Below are 20669 nucleotides of genomic sequence, written 5' to 3'. Positions count from 1 at the left end.
GAGTCCAGATTGTGCAAAGGTGCATGAACTAGGATGATCTCAAATGAGCAGTGGGCAAAGATATTCAAATTTACTAAGCAAGAGACATAGTGCCTAAGATAGTTAGCCCCCCTTTCCCCTCCCCCCCCCCCCAATCCATTAACCACTAACTCACTTTTAATCTTTTATGAGCTTCCTGTACAAGAAGGAATTCTGAGATTGCATAGTGAGTCAGGTCACTTTGGTTCTAGATGGTAATCTGACTTCGAATCTAATAAGAATGTTGATGGTCAAGGTTACAATGGGACTGATGCAGAAGAGGTTATCCGTTTCACTGTTTCTTCTACCCGAAAAACAAATTGACATTAAATGTATGAGAGAACTAATGCAGTGCTGGTAAATAGAGTGCTATTCCAGACCCACCCCTTATTTTCCTGGAGTGTATTTTGTGAGTGTTTATAGACGATGAATAACTTGTCTTTATACCTTAGGACCATCGGGCAGGGCTGTGGAACAAGAGTTAGTCCCCGTCCAATCCCCTTCTCTGAACAAATTTGGGTCAATTACATCGCTAATCTATATGCTAGTAATGGGCCAGTGGCCGAGTATAGGGGATCCTGTAATGATAGTAATTTTCCAATAGATTTCCCTTCTGAAAAAACTATAGAACTGGCCATAAAGGAACTGCGCCCTTCTGGCGCAATGGGGCCTGATGAGCTCCCGGTATCCGTCTTGAAACAGGACCCAGTCGCCTGGAGCAAAATTATTTTTCTCATATTTAGGTTCTGCTTCATGAGTAAAACTGTCCCCTTGTCCTGCAAAGGGAGCATATTGGTGCCAGTTTAAGAAGGGCGACAGGAATGTACCCAAGAATTACCGCCAAATCGCCCTGCTCGACGCAATTGGTAAAGTCTTCTCTAAATGTCTCTTATACTCGATTAATGATTGGGTTGATAGGAGTCACATATTACCCTTAGAACAGACAGGTTTTCGTAAGGGACATGGCACCCTGGACAACCTTTCCGCACTTCAGATAATCTCTGATAAATACGTAAGGGTTCGTGGGGGAAGAGTCTTTGCAGCGTTTATAGACTTCTCCACAGCGTTTGACAAAGTGGATCGGCCCTTGTTGTGGAGAAAGTTATCGGCCCTAGGCATGCCTCCTCTCCTGTTAGATTTGGTGCAGGCTCTCTACTCAGACACATGGTGCCAAATCCTTCAAGGAGGGGAAAGGGGGTTGTCTCAAGTCATCCCTTCCATTAACGGATTAAAGCAGGGCTGTCTTTTGGCCCCTTTACTTCTTTCGCTGTACATCTCAGACCTCCCTATGTCTTTATCTTCTTGTGATGGTATAGCCCCAATATTGGGGGGAACTCCAATTTCTTGTCTGCTATATGCGGACGACATCCTTATATTGGACTTAACGCCCAAAGGGTTAAACAATCGTCTGCACGCTCTGCATCATTTTTCAGAATCCCACTACCTGAAGATAAACGCACCTAAAAGTAAAATTATGTGTATCTCAGGGAGGAAAAAATCAAAATATGAGAACTTCAGTTGGTCAGTAGGAGGTCATAAGCTGGAGGTGGTTAAGTCTTATGTCTTCCTGGGGAAAAATAATATCTGATAACCTAAGTGACAAGGCCCACATTGATAATACCCGGAAGGCCCTGTCTCAGGGTAAAAGCTTGAGTGCATTATACTCTGCCACTGGGAGAAGACGTTTCTCTTACTTGCTAGAGGTCTTTCGGGCGAAAATCCCGTCATCCCTCTTGTACCGAATTGAGATAGTCAATCTAGGGCAATGGGGTTTTTTACACGTTGCAGAAGGTAAAATCCTACGTTCTTTAGCCTCTACTAACACCGCCTGCACAGTGGCAGCCCTGAGACTTGAATTCGAGTAGCTGGGTGCAGGGCTTGGCAGGGTTAGTGCGTTGGGTAGCCAGTCTGGCTAGAGGGGAAGTGGGGACAATGAGACACTTGATGAAGAATGAATTGCTGGGCACTTTAAGGGAGTTCTCCTTAATTGTAAAGAATTTTAGAAGGGCTGTAGCCCTCCTACAATTGGAGGAGAGTACGCTTTTTACTCTGTCTGCCGGCCAGTTAAAATCACTTTTGAAACAGGCCTCATGGGATCTCAGTTTTAGGTTGGACAGGGAGTCCATTCTTGCAAAGAAGGGAGTCTCTCCTTTTACTGATACTTGCGTATTAAACATATGCAACCCTATGTCGCCTGGAACCTATCTCACGGCATACAGCAGTTTTGACTTCTCCTGAGGCAGGATCAGCTGCCCTTAAATAATCTTATGGCAAGGTGGTATGGTTGCTCGGCAATTTGTAATCTTTGTAATTTGTTTACTCAAGACTGTATACATGTTCTCTTTATATGTCCTGTACTCCGACCATTTCGGCGTAAGTGGCTGAGACAAATATGCTTGAAATTAAACAGTCTTACTGCCAACTCCTTCTTACACGCTTTATATAATCCCCCCAATGAAAATGTTCTGTTTTAGTATTTTTAACTTTTTTGAAAGTTTTTTAGATATTTATTAGATGGTCTTTTAACTGTGTTGCGCTGATTATCTTGTATTTTGGTAAATTCTGTAAATGTATTTTGCATTTGAACGAGTACTTTGTATTGTGTACCTTTTTATGTGGACCTCTTTGGAGTTCCAAAACATAATAAAATAAACTTGGTACCTTAGGACCAGAGGCAGAAGTTTGGTAGAACAATACTGGGTTTATCAGCAAACCTAGTGGATACACAAAAATTGCCTTGCCATCATGTTCCTGATGTTTCAAATGTGTCCCAAAATGTACCGTGTAATCTCAGCAGACCTGTGAAGCAGGCTTTGACACTCAAGCAGGCTTTAATACCAATGTCAAAAAGGTTGCTCACAGTCCTCACCTTGCAGAATCTGGGAGGTTCAGGAGTCATCCATGCCAGCCTATTGTTTGTTCTTGTAAGACTTTTCACATCTTTTTTACACCAATTCCAGTGCAAATCAGTTTGAGAGCAAATGTAAATGAGTCTCCAGGAACTTCAGGCAGGTAAAAGGCAACTTTCTAAAAGTTACTTTTCCTTAATAGTTACAAAACATCTGACTACCATTTAATTGGATTTTTAATAACTATAAGGAAATAGGTGTATATTTTTCTATATAGTCCCATTCCTGAGATTATTAGGTTTTTGTAATTTTCTTTGACTAAACTGTTTAGGCGTTGGTAGCTAATGTCTTTATAATAAAATACCATTAATATGTTGTGTTATGTTCTGGGGTTTGTTATAGGCCAGCCTGACTTTCAATAATGAAAATGGCGTTTGGCTCCTTGTCACTTGTGGGAGATGTTAACAGTAAATTGCTACATGTCCTACTTTTAGATATTATGCACACTGCTGTGTGTATTGTAAGGCCTCATGGGGTGAACTATTCATATATCTTAAAGGAAGATTTTTACATGTAAAATGGCTTTATTTGACCAGTTGAATTGACATTTTTACACTACTGCAGTTGAGCTACACTGGGTAGGACTGAAGCCTAGTTTTCACTCCCACTGTAGTGGATTGCACAACAGGTGCTTCTAAAAGTGGCATTTTTCTTCCAGCCACCAAGGACACCTTGTTGCATACACTCTGGACTTCTAATTAAATTAAATATACTAATTAGGAATATGCTAATTCACCCATATTTAAAGGGGAAGCACAAGCACTTTACTGCTGTCCAGAATGGATAAAGTGCACAGACTTCTAATGCTAGTCTAGCAAAAGGCGAAAAATCTGGGATAATCGCAGAAAAAGGTGTATTTCTTACATGAGCCATATATGGAAATAGCGGTTTACTCATTGTGATTTTAGTTTGAAAAATATGCATTAGGGAAATTGAAAGGCTACTGTTCACTTTAAGGGTGTATTTGTTGTTTAAAAAGTGTCTTTAGAAAGGTGTGTTATGTTTGGAAAAAAACAAAGGCTGTTTTGTAAGGGATCCAGCTTGTAGATTTAAATATGTATTGTTAATGAATCCAGTTAAGAGCTCTATGATGGAGAACTTGGATTACATGTACCAGGATAAGCACATTTATTTTAGTTTCTCCTATTTGGTATTTTGTCACATCTTTATCTGATATCAGCAGATACTAAACATGGGAAGAGTAAAACCTATTCCTTCTTCCCAGCAAACCAAGTCGCTCAGCAAGTTTCAGCTGTCAAAACTCATTCAGACCTTAAAGTTGGGGAGTATTCAGATTTGGAAATTACTGAATTGTGGACAGCAGAGAAATGGAACCAAGAATTTGTTCATCATCAGGTAAAGTATAGAAGTGGATTCATAGATTAAAAATCGTTTAAAGATTTTATATCACAACAGGATCCTGAAACCTTAATGTTGAATGGTTTTGGTCCATTATTAAAGTGGTGTCAATTACTAATTTCAAATGTATTTTTGTTGTGTTTTGTAGCTTCAGAAATTGATATACATAATACAGGTATTAAAGAGGAGTTAGGCCTGTTTGTGTTTTTATTTTTTTATGTACAGAAAGAAAATGGAGGCAAATTATTTACTTCAGCTTAACCAAACTAGGCATCTTAGCTAATGCCTATTTAGTAAAAGACCATTAAAAGGGTTTATGTTTTACACTGTGCACCGGATAGCTGGTCTACAAGGATGCCCAGCCCTCTCTTCCTCAAGCTACATGTGGCATTCACACAACAGAACACTACATTCTGTCATCTCAGCCCTTCAGAAAGATACAAATAAGAGCAGTTGCATGACTGCATGTAGATGATGACTCGTGTATTCACTCTTCAATTCACATAGAGCAGTCTTATGACTTCAGTTGATCTGACATCTGTCTGTGTAGCACATGTGGCGCGTTGGACTCCGTTTGTCTGTGGCCCTCAACATATGGTGTAACATGGCATTCACTGCGAAAGGCAGGAGCAGCATCTTCAGAAACTAGATGTTCAAAGCTCAACCCACACTGTCATTGCTGGTCTGTACCTTTTGTGATTTCGTCTACTTTCGGTCTCTGGAATAGACATCGTTGGTGGCCCTCTGTCTTGGTGTCCTCATAGAATTGGTGTTGTTTTATCCAATCTCTCGTCTCCCCTTCTTTTCAAGGAGTTTTTAGCTTTAGGTGTTTGTGTTTAGAGGCCAGCTAAAAACGTCTCAACAAAGTTTTCTCTTGTTCATGCCTACATGTTTCAAGGCCACTGTCAATGTATTAGTCACCCTTCATGAGTATCCATGTTTTGTTAGTGTCTCCCTTTCAGCATCTGCATTTAACAGTGCACATGACTTCCTGCTGCAGTGTTCTCTTTCTGTGTGTGTTTATCTTCGCTCTGTATCAGCCTCTTAAAAGTCATGATAACTGTCTGACTGTTCACATGTTTGTGCCTCCTGTAGTGTAGTTCCTATATTCCCAATGGGCTCTGCACATTGGAATAATATATCCTATAGAGTTGACGTAGGACTTAAGTCAATGCTATAGAATATACTAAACTTAATAGTGAGTGCCAGCTAGCTCAGAGGTCACTAGAAACTTTCTCAAATTCACAAGAAGGGATTAGTTTCTGACAACCGCATAAACATGACAACTTTGTTTCCCAAGAATAAAAATATATCTCTGAGTCGTGGAAACAATAGATAACTATTCTACTCAGTCAATCGTGCATGCTTTGTTTCTACAGAGTTACAGAGAAACAGTTAGATGGGCGTTGTCAATAAAAGGTTTATTGAACAGTCTTCTTTCTCATGCAAGAGAGGTGAACTGCTACAATCATTAGACAGAATGCAAAGTAAAATGCGTACAGCGAGAATAGTATTTTAAAATAATACTGTAAGAGCATTGTATGGTTTCTAAGCCATATAAAAATACATACATAAATAACATAGACTAAAATACTCAACTGGTGCTTCTAAAATACACCTACCCCAATGTACCTAACCTAAGTCTAGTACGAGGGAAGAAGTAAGTATTGCTTAGCATAGGTTTTGTTTTTGCCAAGAATCTGCCAAAGGTTTCTCTAGGTTCTAATCGGCTCCATACCTTTTTAGAATGAAGGAGGGCTGGTATCTCCGTCTCGGAAATCGATTTCCCAACACCCCGCAAGGGGAGCCGGAAACACTGGAGCTGGATTCTCGGCAGAGAAGGGCAGCTTCCAGATCAGTGCGTCAGCTGGAGAGTCCGCTTCCTTTGGCACTTGCTGTAGCGAGCTGCATCGGTCAAGTAGGTCTTCTAACTGCTCCAAACCACCGTATCTTGCTATAGCAAGTGAGGGTATATTTAGACCTTGATGGTGTTTATGAATGCCATAGTTGATGTAAAGTCGGGCATATGAACGTCATGAATGAACCCCTGGGGAATAGTTGTTCATTGTAAAACTAACTGAGTTCTTGGAGAAATCAATATTCAAGCAAGGGGCAGTCCCTAACGGCTTAAGATGGTTTTCCAAGAAATCGTTGTGCCGTTTGGTGAACAGATGGAAGTAACCATGCCTGTATTTGGGTAGCATGGGCTATGCCTAAATAAGGGCTTGATTTCTATGCCTATATAAGGGCATGAATCTGGAAAATTCAATCGGATCCTAAAACGCCACACAACACCCACTCCACTTTCTTATGTATGACATTACTAAGTTCTAAACACGTTAAACAGATCTAAACATGATGTATTAAAACCCACCCAAAATACATAAAAATGCATTGGCACTGGTTGTACACGAAAAGCGCATTTGTGCTGTACGCATTTAAAGCAATGTTTCATTCCAAGCTTATAGATGACATTTTCAAAATGCTAACTGAATGAATCAAGAAAATACATTTATGAAATGGCTCGTAAATACAGAAAAGAAAAGCCGAAACCATTTCATGGCAGATTACATAAACTGTATGAATGTTGACAAGGTCAAATATTGTCTCTGGAAGGTTTTCAAAGAAATCTAGCTCTCTATGAATAGTTCTACTTTAAGCAGATTACTTTGTGCCAAAAAATTTAAAATACAACTTTGGAAAATTAATATTCATAGAAAAAAAGAGTTCCAAAGTTAGAACTTTGTTTTGAAAAATGTAGGTCGAATTCAGAGTCTCTCCGAACACGGTGTGCCCAATCAAAAGACAGAGTTATTGTTTGGAGAAAACATCAAATCTTCTAAGTCTGTAAAAAAGGTGTCTACCATTGTAGGTGAGAGTTGGATTACCTCGTTAAGAAGATCAACCACACATGGATGTGGAGCATTGCCATCGGCATTGGTCGCATTAGCAATGTTCGTAGTGGATGATACCTGTGTGCCTGTTTCCTCTCGTACCTCATCGTGAGCATTTTGCGTCTGTGAGATCTCAATGAATGCCGTCATCAGAATTGGTAGCCACTGGGGACAACACAGTGCATGGGCAGTTACTTGTTCAAGCAAAGTATCAACATCCGTTGACATGACTGATGGGAGTGTCAGACATGTGTCTAGCACGCATTCTTCTCCGCATAGTAGGCAGCGTTGAACAGGTAAGATGTACTCTTGCCAAATTGGTCTCAATGATAGAAACCATGTGGTATTTAATTCTCTTAAACGAGTGAATCCCAAAATTTGGACTATGCGCTCACGACACTTCATCGCCAGTAGAGTTGTCTACACGGTGATCTGGGTGTCGCTCGTGGATTGGCTTGCCATATCAAAGCAGTAGGAGTAAAAATAGTATCCCTGCAGCGAGTCCCAAAATGAGAGGCAATCCACCAAACGCAGAGTTCCTGAAGTTTGGAAATATTCCTAGGACTGCTTGAAAGGGTGCTAACTGTCCCAAAAAAACTGTCTTAAATACATGTACAATACCACTCGTATCAGACATGTTTAAGATACGACTTAACATTTCTGAGTAATCTATAGGGCAGTTTGTAGTTAAGACGGCATGTATCACTGCAGAAGTCCTTGCGACAGGCTGAGTTCAGTGGCACAGTTTTCTGTAAAAGAATGGCTTTCATTCTGCTTAAAGTATCAATTCATATGGAAGAGATGTTCAGTGAAGGCCATAACAGCGATTCCCGGTCTGTCTTGGTTTTTGGAAACAATACTTGCATACAGTAAGTGACCCTGACTGACAGTTATGAGGTAGGGTAAACCTGGCAACATGCCACAGCAGCTGTGATTGTTCAACATGAGGTAACTTCCATTAGAAAGTTGTCCAAAAATTGGATCAATCGCTGCAGCTGGTGAAGCTTGCAGGTGGCAGGATAAGTTGTTAGAGGAACCATCACAGGCCCCGTGTAAATTAATACCCTGACAAAGGAGAGAACCGCTTAGTGCGTTTTCACACTTTTTACCACTAAGAAACACTTCTTTCCCCCTACTCCAACATCTGTGTGTGTTTGGTAAGTCCCAGGATGTCTTGATGTATTCTTTACCCAACCTTTCATATGTGCCTGCTGGTATATGTTTTAGGCAATATTGAAAATGGAAAATTGTAACAGGCAGAGTGATTGTTCCGTGTATTATCCATTTAGTGGCTGTCTTTTCAGCGACTGCAAATGGCAATCTTTCCAGATTTTCAATGCTCAGCACCTTATAGTCTGCTCCCCTCTGTGCCAGTTTGATCTGTTTATCAGTGAGATTGAATTCTGAAAACAGTGACATAGTATTGATTAAACGCCAAGGCACATAGCCTGAACATAGGTTTTGCAACATCCAGCCTAATAGCCTGATAGAACGTAATTGTGTCTGACCATGTTGCAACATGACCAAGTCCTGTTCCATTATGTCTATGGCAGAGGATACTATGCTGTCCAAAGTATATATCCTGGACGACAGTCGTTAACCCTTTGTCAACTACAGAGAGAGTTTTCTCTAAATTAATACAACCACATTCTCGTATTCGTTCTGCAGTCTCTGCTTGCGTAATCTTCCATGAATCAATATACATACCATAGATACCGGCATATATAAAACGTTTATGGAGCGGTTTAGTAGGTCCTTGCAAGAAGTCCCTTATATCAGCATCATCTTTAAGTAAAGATAAATGTTGTTTTACATCCTTTAGTGTAGATCTATGTAACCATTCAAGGCACAGTTTCCCTACACTGTATGTTGTTACTATTCCTGGATGCTGTCTCTGAACATATCTTGGATCTGGCCTAGTGAATGTGAACCCCCGTGTTTTATTCAGGAATCTGTCTTGACAGTTTTTTGTGTCTGTGGGCCGGATTAACAATTTTTTCCAATCTGGATCTGTTCTGTTGTGATGCAAAATAGTATGTACGTCGACTTCTCCCTCTGAAGTGTTACTGCTATCAGGTGTAGGTGTAGGTATGGACGGATTGTTCAGTTCTTTGATCTTGGCTTACCCAAGACCAGAGGTCTGTTGGACAGTGTCATTCAAAAACATAATTTGCTCTGGGATAATGCAGGCTCTAAATAATGCTTCTAATCCCTGCACTTGCCAGTTACTTGTGCCCCAGACAGTTTTTGTCTCAATGTTGTCTTTCTAATAGTTGAAACCTAGTGAAGACAGCTGAGCATAAAAGGCCACAGAATAAATGTGTTTGGTAATAGTCAACATACTTTTCTTTCCTGTCGTATTAACATGTTGAAAGTAAAATGATTCTGGATTTGAAGTATTGAAACCTGAAAAGTATGGAAATTTTCCCAAAAATGTTTTAGAGCTACCCTTTGGTGGCGCAGGACAGTGTTCCCATTGGTCATACCTTAATACATTTCTAGGATTTGAAGATTTGTGCAAGAAATGACCATAGTGGTTATAACAATACATTTGTTCATAATCTGATGAACCTTCTAAGTATTCATGATTTGTAAACTTTGCAGACATTTCTAAGTCTGACATCATATTATTAACAGTCTCGAAGTCCCAATCATCAGAAAAGGTACTAGATGAAACAGCCATTCAAGGAAATCTTGAACTGGTGTGGAATCTTCAACAGCTCAGACATGCCAAAAATGTCAGTCAGTTCTGTCCCAAGCTATATCACCAGGAATAGGAACGGCTGTGATGTTCACTGATGACAAGTCTCTTTGTTCACGATGACACTAGTGTGGCTTGAGTAGTAAGTTGATTTTCTTACTTGCTGTGTCCTTTATAACATATCTTCCATTTATCAGCATTCCCAAAGTTATTACCAGAGTCAACCAAGGTAGAAGAAAAAGCACACCCAACACAATCCAAAGTTCAATCCATGGTGAAACTAGATAAGTCTTTTCCAGGTGATGAAAATGTCTGTTGCTTGTTCTTTGAAAGTTCTTTTTGCTGGCGCCGTTTCAGGTTCGCTGGGATCCTTGGAAAACGTATCAAAGTTGATGAAATAGCCAGAGGCAGTTTGGTCAATTGTAGGGATCGCATCGGGATTTGTTGAAATCGCTGGAACCACTTGATCACTTTATAAATTTGTGTAGTCTGATGCTACTTTGTTGTAGACAGTTGTTTCTTGACAAACTGTTATTTGGGTCTCAAGAGGTATAAGTTCCATAGCTTTGTTGCCTAGTCCTTCTTTTCACACTGTAGATTCTTCAAAGGTGATGAGTCTCTCAGTTTGAACCTCTTGGATAGTAGCTAGATTAGGGCGTCTGTTATATTGGCGGAGTCCACTTGGCCTACTGCTTCTGATCGGCCACATGATGTGGTTGGACCAGGTCGATGGACACAAACCTGTTAGGGGCGGCAGTAATACTGTTCTTGATCTGTGGATTGCTAGGACAGGTACTGGTTGTCTGTAAGATGGCCCAAATTCCTTTCTGTCCGCAATCTTTTCTCTGACTAGATTCCCAAGCTTAGGAATCCAGACAGGCCTTGCTGGGACAGTCGGTTTCTCTTCAGTGGTGGTTGGCTTCTGGAAAACGTTACTTTGTTTAGTTCTTATTTCATTTAAGTCCTGTAAAACAGCCAAACGGTCTTTGATATCAAAAGCTATTTGGTCTACCATTGAAGTCCGACAATCGAGATCCGAAATTAACATTCTGGTCCCAAAAAAGACTTCATATGGAGTGGTACCCCCTGGAGAACTTCTTGGCAGATTGTTAAGCCTACGTTGGACACTTATTAGATGTTTGACCCACCCGAGCCTAATACCCTAGCTGTTATAGATTGCTTTATGTCCCGGTTTTTTCTCTCCACTACCGAATTTCCCTCCGGATGGAATGGACTAGAATACCACAATGCAACGCCCAAACTGGCCATGGCCTTGTAAGCTCGAGAGCTAAACGCAGGACCCTGGTCGGAATGTAGCGTGCCGACTGCGTATGTGCGGATAAAGACTCTCAAATCTTTTATAACCGTTCGAGCGTCAGCCGAGCACTGAGGCCACATCCAAATGAATCTTGAACAGAAATCCACTGGGACCATAATATATTTATAGTTGCCATCCCTCTGTAAGGGACCGGAGTGATCCAGGTAAACGCAAGCTAATGGTTTATCTGAAATTAGCAGGGGCATCTGGGCAGAACGTTTCACTATAGAGACTTTTCATCTTTTGGCAGATTTCAAATTCCAATACATAGTTTCTGGTCTGGTATGCGTGGCCATCCGGCATCTCTGTTTTAATAACGACACTGTAGCAGAAATACCTGCATGTGCAGAGGCGAGCCCTTCATATGCTGCTAAGATTAGTCCTAATCTATGTTCCATGTTTGGAATTACTATATCCCCCACTCCAGGGATTCGAGCAAACGGAACATTGTTTGCATCAGTTATATATGAGTCTTTGAGTGGAAAGCCTTTTGGCAATGTTTTAGCACTGTCTTTGCTTGAAGCATTGACAGCTTGCATTATTTCGCCGGCTATTTTCGTTTTTGAACGAGTGATTGCAGCTACGGAATGCCTTTGCAGCTTCATCAGCCAATGAATTCCCTTCAACGTGAACGCCATCACGTTTTTGACTCAGTGTATGTATCAAGTGAGTGTTTTGTAGTCCTTGTCGTAACAGAACTACTTGTTCCCAAAGCAACTTATGCTTGATTGTGCCACCTTTTGCATCTCTGTAACCGTTTTGAATCCAGTTCTGCAAGTAGTCATTGTAAGATTGAACACAATAATATTAATCGCACACTATGTGTGTGGGGAATTTACGGTCCGTATTCTCAAGCGCCATCTTAATTGCTTGTAGTTCAGCTTGCGGAGCTGTACAATCTCCTAGAGATTGAGTTTTAGTGACCATTGGTCGGAATTTGCCATCGCACCAACGACCTTTAACGATCGCGCACTCAGCACTATAGGCTTGTTTAACCCCGTAACTGGTTGAGCTGATCCATCAGTATAAATTATACATTCATACTGATCAAGAGGCAGAATTTCAGTAGGCAAGGACATTGCTGTTAGAAATGCTTGTGTTTTCAAATATGGGTCAAAAACGTATTCAACGTCTGTTGCAGCAAGAGAATTAACCCATTGTATCCATCTTGGATGTAAAGATTTAGCATTTGAAATGCTCGCTTTCCTCACTGCCTCTAAGGCAGGTACAGGTGTAATAACCATAATGAGCTTACCCTGTGCGAGGGCTCTCTCTTTCGCTACTGCAGTTTGAACTGCTGTCAGAATTTTTTCTGTTAAAATGAATTTAATTTTTGCTTGTGCGTACAAGTGTGATATGTAAGCTATTGGTACTTTTTCACCTTCGTTAAAAGTTGAGTGCAGGAATCCGTATTGTCCTGGAATGATTTGGATCACTAAGTTGCGTACGTTTTATGTTTTGTTGCTAACATGTCTGTTTGCAATAAACGCAAAATTTCTGTGTGTTTTTGTGTCCAATTAACTGTTTTGAAATCAGGTTTGATTAGTTCATAGAGAGGTTTAACCTTTTCCGCGTAATTTAGAATGTATGTTCTTCCGAAATTCAGGAAACCTAGAATTGACTACGTTTTTCAGCGTTTTTGGAGCAGCGCACATTTCTTTAGAAAGTTTGCTGCCAGGCTTTTGCCTTCACTTGAAAGTTCATATCCTAGAAAAAGGACGTTGAGGTGGGTAATTCTTGATTTCTTAAAATTGAATTTATACCCTTCAGAGGCGAAGCCAAGTATGATGGTGTACACCCTGTTCAAGTGCCTGTCCAAGTCATCAACTGTTAGATAGATGTCATTGACATATGATAATGCCTCATCATCATAGGTTTGTAGTAACTCTGTTTCCCTTGCTGAGAATAACTCCGGACTAGTCTTGAATCCCTGTGGGAGATGACAGAATTGACACTGTGTCTCCATAATTGAGAAAGCTGTCAAATACCTACTTTCTGGTGCAATGTTTTGACAGAAGTAACCGTTAGAAATATCTAATGTGGTTTTATATTTATTAATGCTGCACTGTGTGCATTTTGTACCGCAAAAGTTTTGCAACAAGAGTTTAGATGTCTGTAATCCAATACTAGACGATATGTATGGTCTGGTTTAGAGATAGGAAACAAAGGATTGTTCATTGGCGAGGTGAATGTTTCAATCACCCCTTGGTATTCAAGTTGATCTAATATCTTCCTGACCTGTTTTTTAGCTTCTTGCTTAACTGGATACTGCCTTTGTGTAGTTGGTTGATTTTTTAACTGGGTTTTATGGTGAGGAGAATCCTCAACCCATCCTACATGATTTTTATGTAATGCAGGCGCTTGGGCCACTGCCCATTTCCTGGCATAAGTATATTTTAAATGAATTGGAATGTGGTTGGAGAAGGCTGGCATAATGATGTCTTCGCCATGTGGGCACTCCCTGACAAATTCAGGTGGGCAGTCTTTTTCAGCTAGAAGAATGTCATAACACTTAGAAAGTCGCTCCCAAAAGAGTGCTCTTACTTTTCTTGGTATGTCCCCCTCCATCCTGAGTGTTATTTCATATAACTTATGTGGAGAACTAACCCTGGTATCTGCAGTTTCAACTTGGATGTACTCATTCAAGTCCACTGTCTCGAGATGATCCTTCAAGTTCTTGCGAGCTATGGTGACTTCTGCTGCGCTGTCCAACATTGTCTGAGCCCATTCCCCGTTCTTGAGTTTCGTCCTCCAGATCCTCGGCATGTCTGATTTTTAGACCTGCTACCTTCTTTTTGGTGAATTGAGGTTTCTTGTTTTTCTGAACGTGTTGGTAGATGTAAAGGGACAGCGAAATACCATACACCCATCAAAAAAGCAAAACCAGAAACAAAATCAGAAAGTAGCTAATCCTACAAATACAATACATACAGTACAAACGAACCCCAATCCATCGATAATCACACCCAAACCAATAATAAATGTATCTCACCCCCAGCAGGAGAAACCAATACAACAGAAGTCACTACAACAAAGCAAAGGGCAACAGATAGATACTAAAAGTAAGGCTGAGACACAAAGCTTATGTCCAGCACAAAATTTAGATTCTAGTAGAATTCCCCAGGAGAAACCTGCCTCTCAGCCCACGAATTCCCTACCCCTCCAAAAAACACCAAAGACCACATCGGTAACCACCCCGAAAAAACATCCTGCAGTTAGACGCCCTGCCCATCTGCCCCCTGAAGCTACTCCCTACACAATAGTTTTAACAGGAGTACCCGAGTTAGTAGACGACACCCCAGAAACTGCATGGTCACTTAAAAACAAGGCCATGCAGTGGCTTAGCATAAATAGACCTCTTGAATCCCATCTATCAGGAGGGATCATATCAGCACGTAGGGTAGCCTGGATAGGCAAAACCAAGAAATCAATACGTGGTGATTGTATTATAGTAACATGCAAAGATCCCGCAACGGTTGATTATATATGTGCCTGGCCACAACTCGAGAAAAAAGGAGGAGTAGACGCCTGCCACCTTTCTCTGTTTTACCCCCCAATAAAACAACAACTCAACCCCCCTCCTTGGGAATGGCACCATCTTCCCAAAGCCCGACGAAATCAGGATCCATGGCGTCAAACACCGTGGAATCGGCGGGACTTCCCTTGTGAGTACCTAGATAGGGGAGGACCAAGAGAAAGGTATGTTGATACCCAAGTTCCATATTGGCAGGATAGACCTTATCCCGCATATGAAGGTTGGCAGGGCTTCCCAACCCACAACCGCTACGAGTGTCTCGATATGATCGATTGACCATTCACGGTCGATCTGAATCAACTTACAGCTGCCTCTCACTATTTAGCTGACGTCTCACATTCCCTAGCCCCTGATAAGTACCAGAAAACTTCATCTGAACAGCTCGAGCTAGCAGAGTCCGCTATGACTCAACAAAATAATCTCTTAATCCCCTGTCCCTCAGAGATCTCGGTTACGAGCGCAAGACCACTCACTGAGCAATCTGTAACCACTGAAAACACAACCAGTGGCAAAACCACTCTCGCCATCGTGACAACTAATGAGGCCACTGCTGTAGGTATAGCTTTTTGGAATGTTGCAGGCTTAGCCAGCAAAATAACATGTCCTCAATGGCTGGAAATAGCACGAAGCCATCAAATCTTGTGCTTACAAGAAACCTGGCGTTTATCCCCCCTCCACCTACCGGGATACAAGACATTTTTCACCAAAGCAACGCCAAGCCCAATGGGAAGACCCAAAGGTGGTCTTATGATCTACTTCTCTAACACTCTAACATCAACGGTAAAACTAATAAAAGAAACATCTGCCTTCCAGGTCATTCAAATCACACATCTCACCACTGCATCAAGGAATATCTACATACTCATTAACTACTACAATAACACAGGCACCCAGGACTGCTGCATAACCCTGGATGAAATGGTGGCCCATATATCCACACTGCAAAATTCGAACCCAAGTGCAACAATAAAATTCATTTGGGGAGGAGATTTTAACCAGCCAATATGTCTAAACCATAAAACCGGAACCTGCGGCCTACTATCTGTATCCGGCAATCCGGTCCCTCACTTTGCACACTCACAAAGTGGAAATAAGCTGAACGAAATTTTATTTACCCTGGACTTAGACTTCGTAAATGAGCTAGTGGACCCGGTACAGGAATTTCAACCCACCTTCCATGGGAGAGGTTGCACATCCACCATCGACTTCATCCTAGCCTCAAATACGTGTAAGAACACGATAACAAATTACAAAGTAGGGTCCAGCCCGATCAGCGACCATTATCCTTTAAGCGTGGAGATCACAATGGAGAAAGCTGGTCCTCCCATAACGAGAACTAGCTCCCTCGATCAGCAAACAATAACACTAAAGAAAAGGAACGGTTTTGCAATTAAATGGGCCAAAGTTGACCCTGAGACGACTACGCAAAGGATACTTGAAAAAACGCTCCCCTGGCGAAGGGACTGTCTGTCCGCAGAAGCTTCTCCTGAACTAATTATCGCCTCCTTTCACAACATACAAGGGGCCATAAGAGACGACCTAGTTAAATATAGGGCAAACAAACCTACATCCCAAACCAACAGATGGTTTAACTCGGATTGTACAAAAGCCCTTTCAGCTTTAAAAGAAGCCCTTCGGCAGAAACCAAGAGACGCCCAACTAATCTCATCCCGGAGGAAACTGTATAATGAAACAAGGAAAGAACGTAAGCGTCAGATCAAGAGAGACCTTTGGTGCCAATTGCACGAGAGCGCATTAAAAAAGGACAGCACCACTTTTTGGCAGACCATTAGATCACCCTTCTTGGAAAATGACACCGATCCAAACCACCTCGACGTTGCAGTGTCAGAGAATGAATGGGTCCTTCACTTCACAAAAATTTTCGGCCCGGCATCCGACACACCCCAAACAGAGCGCGTGGCCGAGGCAGAAACCCATCTTCTTCCAATCAACTTACGCTTTACAGTCACCGAGGTCAGAAAAGCAATTCGAGCGTCAAAAACTGGCAAGGCTCCCGGCCCGGACGGGGTACCCATGGACTTGTTCTTGCACAATAGTGACTACTGGTCATTAATAATAACCCGGGTAATGACCGCAGTCACTCAAGTCGGTCTCCTTCCCTCATGGTCCTCATCCACTCTTTTGCCAATATTTAAGAAAGGGGACCGAAACGACCCAACGTGCTACCGGCCGATCTCCCTTCTGGATTCAACGGGTAAAATTGCAGGTCGACTACTTTTGGACCGCTTACAAACTTGGGCCAAGGCAAACAACATCTTCACTGATCTGCAATACGGCTTCCAGAAGGGACTCGGTACGGTGGAGTAAGCCCTAAACCTGACGCTTCTGGCTGGGAAATATGCCCACGCAAAAGAAGGGAAGATCTATCTAGTCTATGTAGACCTGAGCGCGGCTTTCGACTGTGTTCAGCACGCCAAATTGTGGGAAATTATGTCGAATCTCGGAGTAGATCCAGAGATACTGGCCTTTCTCAGGGGCCTATACACCAACGCAGAAAGCCGAGTGCGTTACGGCATTGGCGGCGACATATCGCGCCCTTTCAAAATCACGCGTGGAGTAAGGCAGGGGTGTGTATTGGCTCCCTTCCTATTCAATCTATACACCAACGGGATTGAAAAAGCAATGTTGGCAGGGAGCCAGGACCTCCCGCAAATAGCTCGCCGCCCTATACCCATCTTACTCTACGCCGACGACTCAGTCATCCTGGCCCGTACAGCAAACCAACTACAACGACAGCTGGCCAAATATGTGACGTTTATGGACTCATTGGGACTAAAAGTAAATACAAAGAAAACATTTACAATGTCCATAGGATCCAAACCAGGGAACACAAAATCCATATACATAAACAACATTAAGCTGGAAAAAACGTCAGTATATCCATATTTGGGTATACTTGTTGACGATTCAATGACCTGGCGAAAAGCCATAGAAGCCAGAAACCTCAATTTTCGCCGAGCAACATCTGCACTTTGCGCTTTCTCCAGAAAACTAGGCAAACCAGCTCCGTCAGAACTCATAACTTTATACTACGCAAAATGCCACAGCGTGGCGAGCTACGGAGCAGGCATCTGGGGTCATGGGTGCATCAAGCAACTACAGGCTACGGAGAACGCCTTTATTAAATACGTATTGGCCCTCCCCCAAAGCTCCCCGATATTAGCATCTCATCGAGAGCTAGGGATGGAATTCGTGACAGACACCATACGCTGCCAACCTCTCATCCTATGGCATCGCATATGGTGCAACCCAGAAAGCCACGTATCACGCGCCCTCATCACAGACTGTCTCAGCCTAACTCACTGGAGAAAAATTCCCTGGCTCAATTATGTTTTTAAATTTTTCCAAGATCTTAACCGTGAGCAATACTTTTCTGATCCATCTTCGATCGAAGATATATCCAAGAAACAGCTGAAAGAACTGTGTATAGGCCACCTGAGAGAACTTCGGAATCAAGCGGAGATAGTGAAAACACAAAATGAAAAAATCTCCAAATTGCAATCAGAGAAGCTGATACAGCCTTACCTCACGTTCTTTCTCTCGAATCACGAAAAGTTCTTATTGACTAGACTCCGGTTTGATCTCTTTTTTCGCCTGGTCTCATTTCCAGAACAGAATAACTGGTCACGGATCATGATTTGTTGTCCTTGTGATGGGGTCTCTAAGCAGTCAACGGTCCATGTCACACTATTCTGCAAATACTACAGTGTGGCCAGGAAAAAATGGATCCTTCCCCTTCTGCGACTAAGCGGCCTTAGAAACACATATCCAGCGCTTGCCTATCTACAGTCACCGGCAAACCCGCATGAAGCCAAAATGATAGCGACTTTTTTAAAAATAGTAACAAGAATCCGACTGAAAATTGTTTTTTAAGATGTAAACTCTAAAATGTAAACCCCAGTACAAAAATGATGGTTCTTTTTAAACAGTACTTTTTATGATTATGTAAATTTTTGATAATCGAATAAAAGTTTATGATTGATTGAAATGAATTGGAATGTGGTTGGAGAAGGCTGGCATAATGATGTCTTCGCCATGTGGGCACTCCCTGACAAATTCAGGTGGGCAGTCTTTTTCAGCTAGAAGAATGTCATAACACTTAGAAAGTCGCTCCCAAAAGAGTGCTCTTACTTTTCTTGGTATGTCCCCCTCCATCCTGAGTGTTATTTCATATAACTTATGTGGAGAACTAACCCTGGTATCTGCAGTTTCAACTTGGATGTACTCATTCAAGTCCACTGTCTCGAGATGATCCTTCAAGTTCTTGCGAGCTATGGTGACTTCTGCTGCGCTGTCCAACATTGTCTGAGCCCATTCCCCGTTCTTGAGTTTCGTCCTCCAGATCCTCGGCATGTCTGATTTTTAGACCTGCTACCTTCTTTTTGGTGAATTGAGGTTTCTTGTTTTTCTGAACGTGTTGGTCGTCTTTGGACTTCACATGTTCTTCCTTCTATTCTGACCGTCCTCTTCTATCGGATTTCTGTGACGAAGTCGGAAAAGTACAAGAGGAATGTGTATCAGTATCTTGATATCTATCAGGTTTTCTCAAATTATCCCTATTCCTGAGGTTGTACCTCCTTTCAGAGGGCTCCTTTTGAGGAGACCTACATCGGGATTGAGAACGCTTCTCTTTAGAAGTTTGTTTAGTCTTCTCCCACTTCTTTTTAATAGGAGTAGGAGTGTTTTTAGTAAAGACCTTCGACTGTATAATTCTATCAGATTTTGTAAATTACTAAGTAATTGTTCATCCGACATTCCTTCAATGTCGGGGTCAGGTCTGTAGGTGGCTAAAGCTAGCCATGTTGCTCCTGGTCTACATAGTGGACAGAGCCTGGGAATGTGATGTTCGAGGCATGTGGGCTGCTGAATTCATATCTGTGCATAGATTGCCGCCTAGTGTTTGGTCCGGATGATTGCACCTTGTTGTCCTGGAAGAGTCTTCGAAGCATCACGAGATAGGTGACTCCTCCCCTGGACTACAGTGTGCATGGGCATCTTCTCCATCCTCACATTGTTTTTTTCCGCCATTGGGTTCGGATGTTATTTCTATTCTCCAACTTCGGAATCGAAACTAAACTTTTCTAGAGGCCAAAAGGCCTTCCACTTCGACAGTATTATTCTCGCTCGGTACTTCTTGACTCGATCAAGCTTTCCATCTCGACTCGGTTGTCGACGCGGGCCGTTGGGCCGTTTCGACGCCACGTGGGCCTGCTGTCGATGGAAAGGAGCCCGTTCAAAAGGTGCCCACAATGCCACTTCAAGTTCCTGCATACTGACAAACACACAGTATGCAACAAGTGCCTATCACCAAACCACAAGGAAGAAACCTGCCCGGCCTGTGCCCAATTCCGTTCAAAGAAAACCATCCGATTCGACGGGCCGCTAGGCAAGAGATGCAGTGACAGGCACCGGAACCAGACCACATCTTCGTGGATGAACAAGATCTTCCAGAAGCACAAGATTCGGATCTAGAGATCGTCACTGTCAAGGACTACTCTGACTCCGATGACGAAATCCCATCAGGGCAAATCGTGAGTACACTGCCCCCAACACAGATTACCCCGTTACCGAAGACTCCGGTCGAGGCATCGCCTAAAGGCATTAGCCAAGATCCAAAACATCATTCAGAAGCCCCGCCGTCCGGCTCGGCTCCGAAAACAAAGATTAAGCCATCAGAGACCCCAGGTCCAAGTAACGTTATCCCAAAGAAGGTTCTAGAACCTAAAAAGGTCATCGAACCGAAGGGCGTCGAACCAAAAAAGGCTGTACAGCCTAAGGGCATCGACCCAAAGAAGGCCGTCGAGCCAAAGGGCGCCGAACCAAAGGCGGCTGTCGAGCCAAAGGGCGCCTAACCAAAGAAGGCCGTCGAGCCAAAGAAGGCGTCTGACCCGAAGGGCGCCGAACCGAAGAAGGC

The 20669-nt window shown here is 42.4% G+C and overlaps 1 protein-coding gene across 1 annotated transcript in view; it reads left to right on the top strand.

Annotated features, from left to right (window-relative positions):
- Window positions 1–20669, top strand: part of DICER1 (dicer 1, ribonuclease III) — a 521797-nt gene that overhangs the window by 100944 nt on the left and 400184 nt on the right. Inside the window, exon 5 of the mRNA XM_086937733.1 lies at window positions 4153–4283. Within this exon, the coding sequence (XP_086793859.1) occupies window positions 4153–4283 (131 nt within the window). The remainder of the gene's footprint in view (window positions 1–4152; window positions 4284–20669) is intronic.

The sequence above is a fragment of the Lissotriton vulgaris genome, chromosome 9 (assembly GCF_964263255.1).
Source record: "Lissotriton vulgaris chromosome 9, aLisVul1.2, whole genome shotgun sequence".
NCBI classification, from domain to species: Eukaryota; Metazoa; Chordata; class Amphibia; order Caudata; family Salamandridae; genus Lissotriton; species Lissotriton vulgaris.
This window is presented reverse-complemented; position numbering and strand designations above follow the sequence as displayed.